Source organism: Thalassophryne amazonica, chromosome 3, assembly GCF_902500255.1.
Source record: "Thalassophryne amazonica chromosome 3, fThaAma1.1, whole genome shotgun sequence".
NCBI lineage: Eukaryota > Metazoa > Chordata > Actinopteri > Batrachoidiformes > Batrachoididae > Thalassophryne > Thalassophryne amazonica.
In genome coordinates, this window is record NC_047105.1 from 15,327,193 (window position 1) to 15,343,390 (window position 16,198).

Genomic DNA, 16,198 nt, shown 5'->3' on the forward strand with positions numbered 1-16,198 from the left:
TTTGAAAAAATTTGATCAAACAAAGCAGCAGTCTCTGAGCCATTCCTAAACAATGAAAAAATCGACGAGAGGGGTGGGCGACTCCTCACTCAAAGACTGCCCACAGGCGAATGACGTAACCGACAGGCGTGAAAAAACTATTGCATGCCCACGAGGGTCCAAGCATGTCTGATGTAATCACACGTGATTCATATCCATATGGTTTTTGAAAAAATAATAAGGTCGGATACTTTTCTAATAGACCTCGTATGTAGCAGAATCTGTGCATAACATAGCACCAACAGCATACCTGCATGTAGCCAAGTGAATTTCATTCTGCACTTCCATTAACATGCGTAAAATGCTCATTTACAAACTGCTGTCTACCACCACTGACTATCAATTAGACTTTGTTAATCACTCGCAATACTGTCTACACTTCAAACATGCAAAGGTTTGGACTGCCCCTTTTTGTTTTCATCTGCATAACGGTACTGTCTCACTCTGTTATGGCTCATTCACAACTTATTGTTTAATACACAAACATGCTGGCACGCATGCTGTTGTGTGATTTCATATGTCACTCAAATCCTAACTTAAAAAAGGAGGGGGTATTTCTTTGTCAGGGTTTGCTGCAATGCTTGCTTATGCACATTTATGAAAGTACAAATGGAGTGTGGTCTTTTAGCATATCTTGGAAGTAGAGCCCGACAGATATGGATTTTGAGGCCGATGCCGATAACGATATTTGGATGAAAAAAATGCCGATAATCGATAAATCGGCTGATTTGCCGATAGCCGATAAATCAGGCAATATTATTCTTATTATTATTTTTTAAATGAATAAAATGTTCTTTTTGGACCCTTAACAAAAAAGGTATGAGCTAAAAGCTGAAGCTTTGTCCTCATATTGACTAACTTTATAACAGAAGAATTTTCAAGTTCAAAAAATGCAATCAAGAATTAAACCTTTGTGAAATTAGCAAATACATATCCTTAAAAAGAGTTGTGAAATACATCTGATCTTGTTCCTCTTGTTGCTGCAACTTAGATATAGGTTCAGGATAAAAATATAGATCCTTATAAACTTACTTGTATGCTTTTGTCAGCCGATCAGTGCAGTGTGACGGCGAACTATGGGGGCCGGTGATGAACACATTTAAGCAGGGGTGTAAGCAGCCCTCAGTTGAATGGAATCAGAGCTCAACCTACTGGACAAACGGTGCAAGGACATTTTACACTGCCGACACAAACATTATTTCAGTAACTGTTCTGTTTATGAGAATTATCGGCGTTTAAATCAGAAGTGCCTGACTCCGTGGTATAACTCACAAACTCGCAGCTTAAAGCAGATAACCCGTAAGTTGGAGAGGAAATGGCTCTCACTAATTTAGAAGATCTTCACTTAGCCTGGAAAAGAAGTCTGTTGCTCTATAAAAAAAGCCCTCCGTAAAGCTAGGACATCTTACTACTCATCACTAATTGAACAAAATAAGAACAAGCCCAGGTTTCTTTTCAGCACTGTAGCCAGGCTGACAAAGAGTCAGAGCTCTATTGAGCCGAGTATTCCTTTAACTTTAACTAGTAATGACTTCATGACTTTCTTTACTAATAAAATTTTAACTATTAGAGAAAAAATACTCATAACCATCCCAAAGTATCGTTATCTTTGGCTGCTTTCAGTGATGCCGGTATTTGGTTAGACTCTTTCTCTCCGATTGTTCTGTCTGAGTTATTTTCATTAGTTACTTCATCCAAACCATCAACATGTCTATTAGACCCCATTCCTACCAGGCTGCTCAAGGAAGCCCTACCATTATTTAATGCTTCAATCTTAAATATGATCAATCTATCTTTATTAGTTGGCTATGTACCACAGGCTTTTAAGGTGGCAGTAATTAAACCATTACTTAAAAAGCCATCACTTGACCCAGCTATCTTAGCTAATTATAGGCCAATCTCCAACCTTCCTTTTCTCTCAAAAATTCTTGAAAGGGTAGTTGTAAAACAGCTAACTGATCATCTGCAGAGGAATGGTCTATTTGAAGAGTTTCAGTCAGGTTTTAGAATTCACCATAGTACAGAAACAGCATTAGTGAAGGTTACAAATGATCTTCTTATGACCTCAGACAGTGGACTCATCTCTGTGCTTGTTCTGTTACACCTCAGTGCTGCTTTTGATACTGTTGACCATAAAATTTATTACAGAGATTAGAGCATGCCATAGGTATTAAAGGCACTGCGCTGCGGTGGTTTGAATCATATTTATCTAATAGATTACAATTTGTTCATGTAAATGGGGAATCCTTCACAGACTAAGGTTAATTATGGAGTTCCACAAGGTTCTGTGCTAGGACCAATTTTTCACTTTATACATCTTCCCTTAGGCAGTATTATTAGACGGCATTGCTTACATTTTCATTGTTACGCAGATGATACCCAGCTTATCTATCCATGAACCCAGAGGACACACACCAATTAGCTAAACTGCAGGATTGTCTTACAGACATAAAGACATGGATGACCTCTAATTTCCTGCTTTTAAACTCAGATAAAACTGAAGTTATTGTACTTGGCCCCACAAATCTTAGAAACATGGTGTCTAACCAGATCCTTACTCTGGATGGCATTACCCTGACCTCTAGTAATACTGTGAGAAATCTTGGAGTCATTTTTGATCAGGATATGTCATTCAAAGCGCATATTAAACAAATATGTAGGACTGCTTTTTTGCATTTACGCAATACCTCTAAAATTAGAAAGGTCTTGTCTCAGAGTGATGCTGAAAACTAATTCATGCATTTATTTCCTCTAGGCTGGACTATTGTAATTCATTATTATCAGGTTGTCCTAAAAGTTCCCTGAAAAGCCTTCAGTTAATTCAAAATGCTGCAGCTAGAGTACTGACAGGGACTTGAACGAGAGAGCATATTTCACCCATATTGGCCTCTCTTCATTGGCTTCATGTTAATTCTAGAATAGAATTTAAAATTCTTCTTCTTACTTATAAGGTTTTGAATAATCAGGTCCCATCTTATCTTAGGGACCTCGGTATCATATCACCCCAATAGAGTGCTTCGCTCTCAGACTGCAGGCTTACTTGTAGTTCCTAGGGTTTGTAAGAGTAGAATGGGAGGCAGAGCCTTCAGCTTTCAGGCTCCTCTCCTGTGGAACCAGCTCCCAATTCGGATCAGGGACAGACACCCTCTCTACTTTTAAGATTAGGCTTAAAACTTTCCTTTTTGCTAAAGCTTATAGTTAGGGCTGGATCAGGTGACCCTGAACCATCCCTTAGTTATGCTGCTATAGACTTAGACTGCTGGGGGGTTCCCATGATGCACTGAGTGTTTCTTTCTCTTTTGCTCTGTATGCACCACTCTGCATTTAATCATTAGTGATTGATCTCTGCTCCCCTCCACAGCATGTCTTTTTCCTGGTTCTCTCCCTCAGCCCCAACCAGTCCCAGCAGAAGACTGCCCCTCCCTGAGCCTGGTTCTGCTGGAGGTTTCTTCCTGTTAAAAGGGAGTTTTTCCTTCCCACTGTCGCCAAGTGCTTGCTCACAGGGGGTCGTTTTGACCGTTGGGGTTTTTACGTAATTATTGTATGGCCCTGCCTTAACAATATAAAGCGCCTTGGGGCAACTGTTTGTTGTGATTTGGCGCTATATAAATAAAATTGATTGATTGATTGATTTGTTCTATCGGCACAATTTTGGCCGATAGTGAGTACTTTGAAAAGGGCTTATACTGGCCGTTAATATCGGCCGGCTGACATATCGGTCGGGCTCTACTTGAAAGATCTGACTGGGTCCAATATTCCCATAAGAATGAACATTACATCAAGACTAACACAGCAAGGTGAAACCTCAGTTCAGTGTTTCAGCCAACTGCTTCCCCAAAAGCCTTATTACTTGAAGCCTCATTACAGATTAATGACATCAACTGGCCAAAAATATATACCACATTCACTGTTATTATAAGCACAAGGCCACATCGCACAATTTCTATTCACATGTAACTAATGCATTTACACATAACGGCAAGTCACGAAAGCCACAAATTCTTGGCCGCTGATCACGAATGTGATGATTTGAGGCAGAGGCATCAGGGTGTCCTCAGGAACTTCTGCAACCTGTTACCACGCGTTAGCAATTAATGGCACGTGTTGCTGGAGAATTATCAGGTACCTTTACACATGGTCAGAATAATGGTCTGCATTGCGGAGTGCTGTCACGCGTAACAGCACATCGTTACATTCTGTCACGTTGTGAATGAGATGACTTGTCTCCACACACACCCTATATTCATCCAACCATCAGTTGCTGAACAGTTCAGATCACTCCAGTTTGCTCCTCAAATCCACAATATAAGAACTTTGTGACTGCATGCTTAGTTGGGCTCTGTGCCACGGAGAAGGAGAAGGAGAGAACCAGATGTATGGCTTCACGTGGCTCTTGTCTCGCTCATTTTCCCCAAACATCAGGCACATGCAGCAGGTGGAACACCTGCAGGAGCACGCTGAGGAACACTGGAACGTGATTTTTAGCCAACTTGGCGTCACTGTCCTTCTTCAGCATACTGCAGCAATGAACTGAATGCAGTGCAGCAGGGTTTAATTGTGCACACGTCAGAGAAGGAACGCTGTGCTCTATTAAGTTCACCACGAATCAAGACGGATCACACGCTCAGTTGTGTCCTCCATGACATGAGGCGAAATGAGGGTGGTGCATGATATTCATGGAAGATTTTTGACAGCCAAAAACATGCTCCACAAAAATCATGAATATCATGCACCAACACGCACTATTAAAAAACCTATTCAGATCCATTAAGTCACGTTAAGAATGTCAGGAATGTGCCAAGAATGACGCAAATATGATATTTGTAACATGTCTTGCCTATGTGTAAATGCAGCATAAGGAATATTATAGTTGACACATCATACAGTAAGCTACTATATGAATATTACAGCTTTATCATTAAAAAGTGTTATTTTTATATTCATCAGGTCACCTGTTTTTTGATAGTATGAAATTTTGAGGATTATGAGGGCTGTTTGAAGATAGATTTAATCCAACAAACTGTCTCCTTTCTCTGAAGTCCCCCCATTTCAAATTCATACACACGCACACTCGCCCATATCTATACGTGTTTTAAAGTGCCTCAAAGTTACGACAGTACCATCCAGACAGTAAGTGTTATTAAATATGTTGATTAAAATGTAAGAAATGAATATACAGAGAGTGTCGGATCAAAGTCTCAGCTAACAGTTTAGAACCTTCGTCATGTGAACCCAAAGCCAAACAGCATCAGTGAGCAGAGGCTATTTACTCAAAGTTTCAAAACATTTGGATAAATAACTTCAAAATCTGTCTTTAACTGCAGTTGCATTTATTGTGCCGTAAAAGTAAAAATAAAAAGGATTAAAAGATTGGAAGTGATTCAGCAAATGTTCAATAAATTGAGTGAAAAATAAGAAATTTGAACTTTTTGCAGATTAATAACTTTTTGTTATTAACAGATAATTTGATTATGTTACCCCTCTAGGGTCCAAGGGCAGTTTTTAGACAGTACACTCACCTGGCATAAATGTTTTATTATTGCTGTTAAAAGCTCACTCTGCATCCCACAATCAAGTGGTATGTCTGTTTTATTTCAGGGCAACCTGTACTTTCAGAATATATATGCTATAGTGGTGTTTTGTAAGTGTAATAAAGGTTTACAATCAGAAATATGAAAGGAAAAATAAAGCGGAAAATAATTTTCACACACATTTATTCAAAACACACAGCAAACTATAATAAACAACTATTTTGACACTTTATAAAGGTAGTTTGGGCATTCCATCCAACCACTTTTCAGCAAAAAAAGTAAGTTTCTATCTCATATCATTAAAAAGTTATTTATAGTTTAGTAAAACTTGTACTCAGCCATCGTATACGACGGCGTCGGCCCCAGAGGGTTAAGGATACATGTAGCCATTGCACCATTTTTGCTTGTCAGACAAGTGGGCCAAAATGACAAATGTGGAATCCTGTGAAGTAGATTGAGAGATGCTAAATAGGTACCCGTATGAGTAATAACGGTAGCTGGACTAGTAGTAGTTAAGTCCTATGTAGGTCCCAAGTTCCATTAGTGCCCGTGCTTATGCCCAGATTCGATAGCATAAATCGGATGAGTCCATGAATTCGTGAATATAGCAGATCATTTTGTTTTATGCATGCACAGCAGGTTATAACACACATACACATTAACAGCAAAAATCCACCTTTCATGCATGAAATAAAATTATCTCTTTAAAAATGAAATCCAAAATCATTTTAGAAAACACCATTTACAGACACACACATGATATATCCACAAAGTGTAGTACACATGTGAACCCTGGGGGCAGTAGAACACAGGGTGGCAATCAAAATAAATCAAAATGCTAATCAAAATCGTAACAGCCAACCAGACAAACAACAGCATAAAATTCTTAAATGCAACTTTTTTGACGTTTTGCCCAGGTTATATCATCATGCTGCTCCACACTGCCAAATATGTTCACCCCTTTTTGTCACATCAGTCAATCAGAGATCATTCAGCTCCAATCTGCCTCCTAGTGGTCAAACTTTTTACGATAAATTAATGATCTGCAGGAAAGTATGTGAACTATCACACTCATGCTTTTCACATGTCAAAAGCAAGTGTTCCATGACAATCTTAACTGCATATGAAACATGAAAAAAGGTACTTTTGGGAACATGTCGGTATAAATTCTTAACATACTGCGCACTTTCTGCATCTGCATACTACAACAGTTCTGAGAAAGAACTATATCACAGCTTTTGGCAGAGGGAGTGGGGCTGAGCTGACATCTGTTCTGCTTCTGAAATACAGACCTGGCAACAGAATGCTGAACTCTTCAAGACTTCTGAAGGATCCTTGTCTTTTCCACAGAGCATCGCCAAAGACAGACAAGCAAGCCTCGACTGCATGGACACACATCGTGTGACGGACATCCTGACATTATGTCTCACATCTCTGCCTGCTTAAAACGCAGACTCTGAATCAGAATGTGGTGTTTTCAAAACTGACAGCTCAGTTTTTTCCTCATTCCTGACACACGCACACACACAGTACTGCAAGTGTATTGTATATATCCATCCATTTTCTATACACTATTACTCCAATCGGGGGCATGTGCTGGAGCCTATCCCGGCTGTTATAGGGTGTGACGCAGGGTATACCCTGGACAGGATGGCAGTCTATCACAAGGCCACACATAGACAAACACATTCATCACACACACACACACACACACCCAAGTTCGAGAGAGGTATGTCGAGACTAACATTTCAACGAACTCCCCAAATTGGCCATTTTGGCCGTTTCGGAACTGTGGACACTAATTGTTGAAGCTTTGTAGGTGGAATTCTTTCCCATTCTTGCTCGATGTACGATGTCAGTTGTTCAACAGTCCGGGGTCTCTGTGTCATATTTTGCGCTTCATAATGCGCCACACATTTTCAATGGGTGACAGATTTGGACTACAGGCAGGCCAGTCTAGTACCCGCACTCTTTACTATGAGCCACACTGTTCTAACACGTGCAGAATGTGTCTTGACATTGTCTTGCTGAAATAAGCAGGGATGTCCCTGAAAAAGACGTCGCTTGGATGGCAGCATGTGTTGCTCCAAAACCTGGATGTACCTTTCAGCACTGATGGTGCCATCATAGATGTGTAAGTTGTCCATGCCATGGGCACTAACACCCCCCCCCACACACACACACACACACACACCATCACAGATGCTGGCTTTTGAACTTTGCGTTGGTAACAGTCTGGATGGTCTTTTTCCTCTTTTGTCCGGAGGACACAATGTCCATGATTTACAAAAACAATTTGAAATGTGGACTCATGAGACCACAGCACACTTTTCCACTTTGAGCTCGGGCCCAGAGAAGGTGTCGGTGTTTCTGGATGTTGTTGATGCATGGCTTTCACTGTGCATGATAAAGTTTTAACTTGCACTTGGAGATGTAGCGATGAAGTGTTCCTGAGCCCACGCGGTAAGATTCTTTACACAATGATGTTGTTTTTAATCCAGTGCCGCCTGAGGGACCTGGGTTCAGTTATCCATGTTGCATATCATCATGTACAACTCCAATTCCAATGAAGTTGGAACATTGTGTAAAATGTAAATAAAAACAGCTGGGGTTGAACATCAACAATATCGTTCGCCAATCACAAGAAAGAATACACATCATACACCAAAATAAATCCCTCTCTGCCTTATTCCCCAATGTGTTCCATCTCCTGGAAAGAAATGTTGGCAAAAACTCTCTGGAATCATTTCAATGTGACACGGGGGTATGGGATTACCTGTCTGTAATGGATTTATGCACAGGAACTTCATTCATGATGACAAAACAGCAAATGTAATGTAATGTAATTTATAGCTGTGTGAAATGAAGTCTATTTTTGATCTTTTTTAGCTGTTGGCTTGCACTGTTTGGGTCTTTTTCCTGCTTGTTCATGTTGTTGCTTGGTGTTGGAATTGTTTTGTTTTGGTTGAAATGGTAGTTTGGGCTTTTAGTTGAGCATCTAACTGTTAAGCGGATATGTAACATGCCTTAGTTGCTACATGTTTAGCATGCATGATTTTAAAGGTTTTATTTATTTATTTTTTGCTGGAAACACTGCAGACTCAGGCCCATGCTCAGGATAAAGATTAATTTTCCACTATATATTATGACCTCATATTGGACCGATAACTGAAATTAGAGAACTTGGATAATAATTAAACAATTACCAAATCAGTGGGTGATTAATTTTATAATTGATTGGATGTTTTTTCCCCTTCATAAAACAATGGGATGATTCCAGTGTGCAACACACCAGTGCATATAAGATACAGAAGATATTGATTCAAAACGATTTTTTTCTTTCTTTTTTTTTGCCTCAGTAAAATGGTGTCAATTTTTTTCCATTTTGTTTTTTATCTCTTTGTAATGTGTGCACATTTGTGTACATTTTTAATGACCACATGGTGCATCTCCCTACCATTTCCCACAGCATGTCATGATTCAGCATCACGAAATACACATTAATCTAGTGCAGGGGTGGGCAATCATGTGCCATGAAGGGCCGAAGCACTGCAGCTTTTCCTTGCTACCAATCACCTCAGCAGGTGGGTTGCTGATGAGCTTCTCCTTTGAAAATAAACACCTGGTCGTCAATGAAATTACCTGCTGAAACACCTGAGCCTTAATGAAACCACCTGCTGAGGTGATTGGTTGCAAGGAAAACCTGCATTGTCTCGGCCTTCGTTGCCCACCCCTGATCTAGTGATTTGTGATATTGTCACGAAAAGTGGCAGATTTTTGTTAATGGGAACACAAATTCATTCCAATACATTCCGTGATGGGGGCACGGAATTAAAAGTAATGCAGGGGGTCTGGGGGGTTATGGTTAGGGTTAGGGGGAGGGGTAGGCTAGTAACAGTAAGATAAAAAAAACCCCAGTCACAAAAATTTGACTCATTCCGTGACTGGAGCACAAAAAAAACTTGTGAGACTGGGTTGGGCATCTGCAGTCATGGCCACAGCCCACACTTTGGCAAACACTTTTCCGGAGGTCAGTTTGAAGTGAGTCTTCTGTGAAACATCAACCTTTCAAACTTCAACAAGTCGCGCGTCTCCAGTTATCTCACACTTTTTTGATTAATGAAGTCTAATTCTTGTATTAAATTAGTGTGACTAAGTTAGCACATAAAGTCCAACTTCACAGCCTTATAGTCACATTCAATTGTTAAAAAGCAAACCTCTGAGTGCTTTATTCATCTTTGCCCATTGCATTATTGGAAAAAAGAAATCCTATTTCTGAAACCTGCTGATAGGTTAGTTCAGTATAAGACCATCAATGGCACACCTGCAGTCAAGATCAAAATAAATTCAGGTCACATTTTTCTCAATCTTAAGTCTTCACTTGCAGTTCTGAATGTGCTCCTGTATATTATTACAGCATATATTATTGGTGACATAATTGGATTTCTTTTAAGACTGTTTACCCACTGATGGTAATCTTACTGCAAACCTTTGCTTAAGCTTCACCTTTGTGGTCGTCAATGAAGTTTGAAATTAAAAAAGAAAAACATACTATGTGAGCTGGTTCAGCTCTTAGGAAATAAGCATCACTTCCACCTTTACAAGCTGACAACATAATCTATTTTTTTATGGAAAAGCGTAGTTTGTAAGCTGCAAAATGCTGTGACGGAACAGACAGATAAATGAGTCCATCCTCTCCTGGGGTTCACAATGACACCGACCTTAACAGAACAGAAAATATCAGCAAAATTTAGACTCTTTCAAAATATGGAAAAAAAAATCCTCAATTGATAAAAAAAAACCATTATGAACATATGACAATGTTCATACCACCTTCCAAAAAAAGAAAGGGAGAGAAAGAGAGAAATTGTGTGTGTGTGTGGGTGTGTGTGTGTGTGTGTGTGTGTGTGGTGTGTGTGTGTGTGTGTGTGTGTGTGTGTGTGTGTGTGTGTGAGAGAGAGACAGACTAAATTAAGGTAATATTTTGCATGAACATTACTGAGTGGAATGGAGGCAAAACAAAGAAGCTAGAATAACCTAAATCATTCAGCTAACTAACTAATAACACCAAAACCTTTAAATTAAATTAGTTAAAATTAATTAACAGTGTAGAGGACAAAGCAAATTAAGTATGCAAACCACTTAATTAAATGCTTTGCTAAACTTGAGTTAGTCTGACTATAAGTGTTTTGTGTGAACTCAGTAGTGGCCGAGTTAGAATTTCTTTAAAAAAAAACATACAAATTGCTATTTTAGATTTTTTGTTTTTGTTGTTTTTTAAACTGAGCAAATCATTCGTTTTAGACTTTGGAATACTCCAAAGAATATTTCACTTGTGTGGGCTGATCCTCATTACATGTCAACTGAAGTCATGGCTGCAGCTTTGAACACTGTTACAAAGAGCCCCAGTCTCCCCTAACTGTTATAACTGGTCCACTGGACCCAGTGCTTAATTTGTAAAGTGGGAGGAGCGCAGAGGATGCGTGGCTCCGGTGCAGAAAAACAAGAAGTCGGGGGGGCTTGCGAACAATGCTGTGCGCCACACTTAAATAAACTGCACACCCACACAAACACGCACACACACCTTCACAAATGACACTAACACCCTGCCTTTTCCTCAAAAATTACTACATTTATGTTTGCTGTCTGTCTCTGTACTTTCTGTCACTTTTGCGCTCTTTTCATACTTTTCCCTTGTTTCAAAAGTCACCGAACGCACTTTACCGTAATATATGCAACATATAGCATACTGTTGGAAAGCACGGGTTTCTTGGCTTGCTGTCAGTGTTGACATTTTTCAGATTGAGGGTTTACATGAGAACTTCCGGTAATGAGAATCAGCGGCACACTAGTGTGAAACTTCCATGTTTTTCCTCTGCGTATGGCATCACAGGCTTACGTTTACCGTAATACACCATACGAGGTCTGTCATAAAGTAACGGTCCTTTTTATTTTTTTCAAAAACTATATGGATTTCATTCATATGTTTTTATGTCAGACATGCTTGAACCCTCGTGCGCATGCGTGAGTTTTCCACGCCTGTCGGTGACGTCATTCGCCTGTGAGCACTCCTTGTGGGAGGAGTCGTCCAGCCCTCGTCGGAATTCCTTTGTCTGAGAAGTTGCTGAGAGACTGGCGCGTTGTTTGATCAAAATTTTTTCTAAACCTGTGAGACACATCGAAGTGGACACGGTTCGAAAAATTAAGCTGGTTTTCAGTGAAAATTTTAACGGCTGATGAGAGATTTTTGAGGTGATTCTGTTGCTTTAAGGACTTCCCACGGTGCGAGACGTTGTGCAGCGCTCTCAGCCCGCCGTCGTCAGCCTGTTCAAGCTGAAAACCTCCACATTTCAGGCTCTATTGATCCAGGACGTCGTGAGAGAACAGAGAAGTTTCAGAAGAAGTCGGTTTCAGCATTTTATCCGGATATTCCACTGTTAAAGGAGATTTTTTTAATGAAAGACGTGCGGACGGGTCCGCGCGTCGGGACGCAGCCGACGCGGTGCGGCGGCACAGGAAAAACACCTCCGTGTTGATAACCATTTGTAAAATCCAGGCGGCTTTTGATGGCTTTCAGTGGAGTGAGTATATGAGAAATTGTTTAACAGCAGGACATGTTCCAACTTGTCCTTAAGGCTTTCAACAGAGGTGTTTTTCCTGTGGCGGAGCGTCGCGTGACGCGCGGACCCGTCCGCACGTCTTCATTAAAAAAATCTCCTTTAACAGTGGAATATCCGGATAAAATGCTGAAACCGACTTCTTCTGAAACTTCTCTGTTCTCTCACGACGTCCTGGATCAATAGAGCCTGAAATGTGGAGGTTTTCAGCTTGAAACAGGCTGACGACAGCACCTGGGAGCGCTGCGCGACGTCTCCACCACCGTGGGAAGTCCTTAAAGGGACAGAATCACCTCAAAATCTCTCATCAGCCGTTAAAATTTTCACTGAAAACCAGCTTAATTTTTCGAACCGTGTCCACTCTCGATGTGTCTCACAGGTTTAGAAAAAAATTTTGATCAAACAAAGCGCCAGTCCTCTCAGCAACTTCTCAGACAAGGAATTCCGACAAGGGGCTGGACGACTCCTCCCACAAGGAGTGCTCACAGGCGAATGACGTCACCGACAGGCGTGGAAAACTCACGCATGCGCACGAGGGTTCAAGCATGTCTGACGTAAAACATATGAATGAAATCCATATAGTTTTTGAAAAAAATAAAAAGGACCGTTTGCTTTATTGACAGACCTCGTATATCATTGGAAAGCCCTTGGTGTTAGCTCAACAATGCACTTTGATACATATGGAAAATATGGCGGGGGTGCCATTTGCCGTAGATATAAAGGGATTAAATAGATGGCGGAGCCAACGTCAGAGGTTCCGGAGCGCGCTCCGGCTTGCTCCCCCTCAAATTAAGCCCTGACTGGACCAATAAAGATGACAACTTTGACCCCCCTAAAAACAACAAAAAAACTTCACTCATTCAGTATTTATGTATATTTCCTTAGCACCACACACAGTTGGCTCCATGAGCGCCAGTTATGGCGCCCACCAGCCATTAAATTTGGCGATGCTGGTTGGACAAATATTTATTAATCTGCTTAGCAACATACACAATTGGACATTTCCTCTGTCAGTGGAATGCACTGTTGAATGAGTCAGTTGGTGGAATTGTTGTTTAATCATCCAGATTACATGTAGGCACATACTATTAAGTAAACTGACAGTGATAATACTTTTTAAAAAAATATATTTGATTCATTTTTCCCCTTCACATCTGGGAGGGCGGCGCCCCAGCGCCCTCTATGGCCAGCCGTCACTGACCTATAGGTCGAAATTCTACATAGTAGATTTTGACCCAAGGAACTGTTGTGGATAAATTCTACTGTTTGAGAGTGAGCTTTGGGAACTCTCCTGCACGGTGACTGATGTGGCATCACCATGGACATGGGACTCTGGGATTGTGATCTGCACCTCCTTGTTGTATAGGCAGTATCCCGTAATTGCAAATGATGACTCGCCAATGGTTGTTAGTTCCATCTTTCTATTTTTTTTGTGAACATTCTCACAATTTTTGGTGTGGTCATACTTCATTTAGCATGGACATAGAAGACAGTCAACCCCCCCCCCCCCAGTCTGGTCTGCTTGAGGTTTCCTTCCTCTAAAAATTTAAAAGAGGGAGCATTTTCCATTTACCACCATCGGTGCTTATTCCTAGTGTGTGTCACTGGAAAAACTTCAACTTAAAAAACATAGTTTAACTCAACAAACATTGTTATGTTAACACATTTAAATTTAAATTTCACTCAACTGGCTTACAACCTGAGTTGCAATGCTAATAACTCTGAAGTTAAAAGTTGAAATTTCATAACTCATTATGTTAAGTGGAAGTAAATTCTAGAAACAAGTTATAGCAACTAATTGAGCTCATCACTTTTTAATGTAAAATCTTCCTCGTGAATTTGGTGTTTTGTCATAATACAACGTGGTAAGGCACTGTGGATCAGGTGCACAAAAACTGTTGGTCGAGATTGCACTTCTGTGTTGAGATAACGTTTGCTCATTTATTTATTTATTTATTTATTTATTTTGGTGACATTTTTGCTCAAATACTAAAGGAAGAACAACCAAGAGTGAAGAGAGCAGTGCCAAAACGGAACTCTTCCAACAATTCACAGTTTTGCTTATACCTTTAGTTGCATTATGGATAAAACACCAAATACATGAGCACTCAGAGATTTGACGCCTAACAATATTTTAATAGAACTTCGGTAGTCTCATTACTAGGGAAGAAGACAGAGTCAAGGACTGCTTCTTTAGAGGGGTGAGACCAAGCAGAGACCAAGACTGATTAGAGTACTACTCCAACAGACTATGGTTGTTCAAAAGACAACAATAAATAAATAAAATAACAGGACTTCTCGTTTGGAAACAACAAATGCAGGTAAAAAATCAAAATCAAACACCAGGTCTTTTCTAAATACTTGGATGAGGGAGTGCATTCTCCCACCTTGCACAGCTTCACAACTCCCAGAAGCAGAGGCAGCATCACAAAGATCTAGAACAGTCCAGTACAGCAGATTGCGCATGAAGGCGCCATGCGCCACAGGGGAGGAGGAGGAGGCGACAGTGATGGAACCACTGAAGGCAAAAAGAAAGAAAACAAACAAACAAACAAATCAGCCTTCACAACAAAAATTCACACTGCTGATTTTGGACGCTGCAACTTTACTGTGCGCACGATGCCCTATAGGCGCAGCGCAAAGCCGCGCCGCGCCGTGCGCATCCTCCAGGAATCAGATACAACGCAAATCAATTAAGACTTAACGCACGGGAGGCCTGTGTGTGTGTGTGTGTGTTCGCCGTGCACGCATCGGGCAAAGTTGGCACTGGCACTGCCCCGAGCGCTTCTATTTCCACCATCACGCACGAAATCACGCTTATCAGCAGAGCCCACGCGTGGCATCGGACTTACCGACGGCTAAATCCAGCAGATGTGCGCACAGGAGCAGGCACAGCGAGAAGGCGGTCATCTTTCCTTTCTTTTGCAATAAATCCCAAACTCCATCTGCGTTTACTTGCTCTCCGGGTTCCGGCCGTGTAATCCCCACCATTCCAGAGGTATGCGGCTGAAAGGTGCTTCCAAACTACTCATGATGCGGCGCCAAGTGGAAGAAGTGGAGAGTGGGGTGGTGGTGGTGGGGGGAAACACCAAGTTCAGCGTGAAAAATACGGCGTCCACGGCGACGATCGGATCGCAAATGAGGCTCGGTGACAAGAGGACAGAGATTTAAACCACAGGCTGCTGAGCCGAGCGCACGGAGGAGAAAGAGAGGAGAGGTTTGGATGAAAAGATGCTCTCTCTCTCTCTCTCTCTCTCTCTCTCTCTCCTCTCTCCTCTCTCATCTCTCCTCTCTCTCCTCTCTCTCTCTCTCTCTCTCCGCCCTCCAGACAGGCGCACAGTCATTCCTGATCCATCGCTCTTTTATTTCACACAGTTTTCTTTAATCCCATCCTGGATTCAAACCCATTTAATTCTGTCCTTTAAACTGATTTGTTTTTGGTGTTTGTGCCATCGTCATAAAAAAAAAAGAAAAAGAAGGAAGAATCCGAACCTGCGCTACACAACTACACAAAACCATCCAACAATCAGCCGGTTTAAGATTAAGAACAATCTCATCTTTTAAATGCAAATCCAACTGTATGCTGAGAGAAATTAAATGTGCACGCAGGCAGCATCCGCACACTGTAAAACATCACAGCACTGGCGGATCTACGGGGTGGGTGGTGGTGGTGGGGGGGGGAGGGGGAGGGGTGTATGTGAACTGCTAACTAAAGGTGTGACCAAATATGAGAAAGGTATAAAAAAGGCTGATTGATGAACCCTGCCGCATGCAGAATTAGAAGATTTCCAGTGTTTATAATAAAAGTGTGTTAAAAAATATGACGAGTGAATCAGTCTAGACTTTCTTAGATTATCTTAAAGCAGTGGTTATCAAACTGCGGGAAAAAAAATGTGTGGCCATTCACACTCTTGGCATGACAACAGTCTGCAGACAATCACTGTCGTACTCGCAGTGGAAATTTGTCAAAGTGCCCCACAAGTGTGGCTTTGGTGTGTGCGCTGAACTGAC

General features: G+C 41.1%; 1 protein-coding gene across 1 annotated transcript in view; it reads right to left on the bottom strand.

Annotated features, from left to right (window-relative positions):
- Positions 1-15,869, bottom strand: part of igsf21a (immunoglobin superfamily, member 21a) — a 930,426-nt gene extending 914,557 nt beyond the window's left edge. The window contains exons 1-2 of the mRNA XM_034165871.1: positions 15,847-15,869; positions 15,040-15,266 (exon numbers count right to left, since the gene is read on the bottom strand). Of these exons, the coding sequence (XP_034021762.1) occupies positions 15,040-15,178 (139 nt within the window). The 5' untranslated portion in view covers positions 15,179-15,266; positions 15,847-15,869. The remainder of the gene's footprint in view (positions 1-15,039; positions 15,267-15,846) is intronic.
- Between the last annotated feature and the right edge of the window lie 329 nt (positions 15,870-16,198).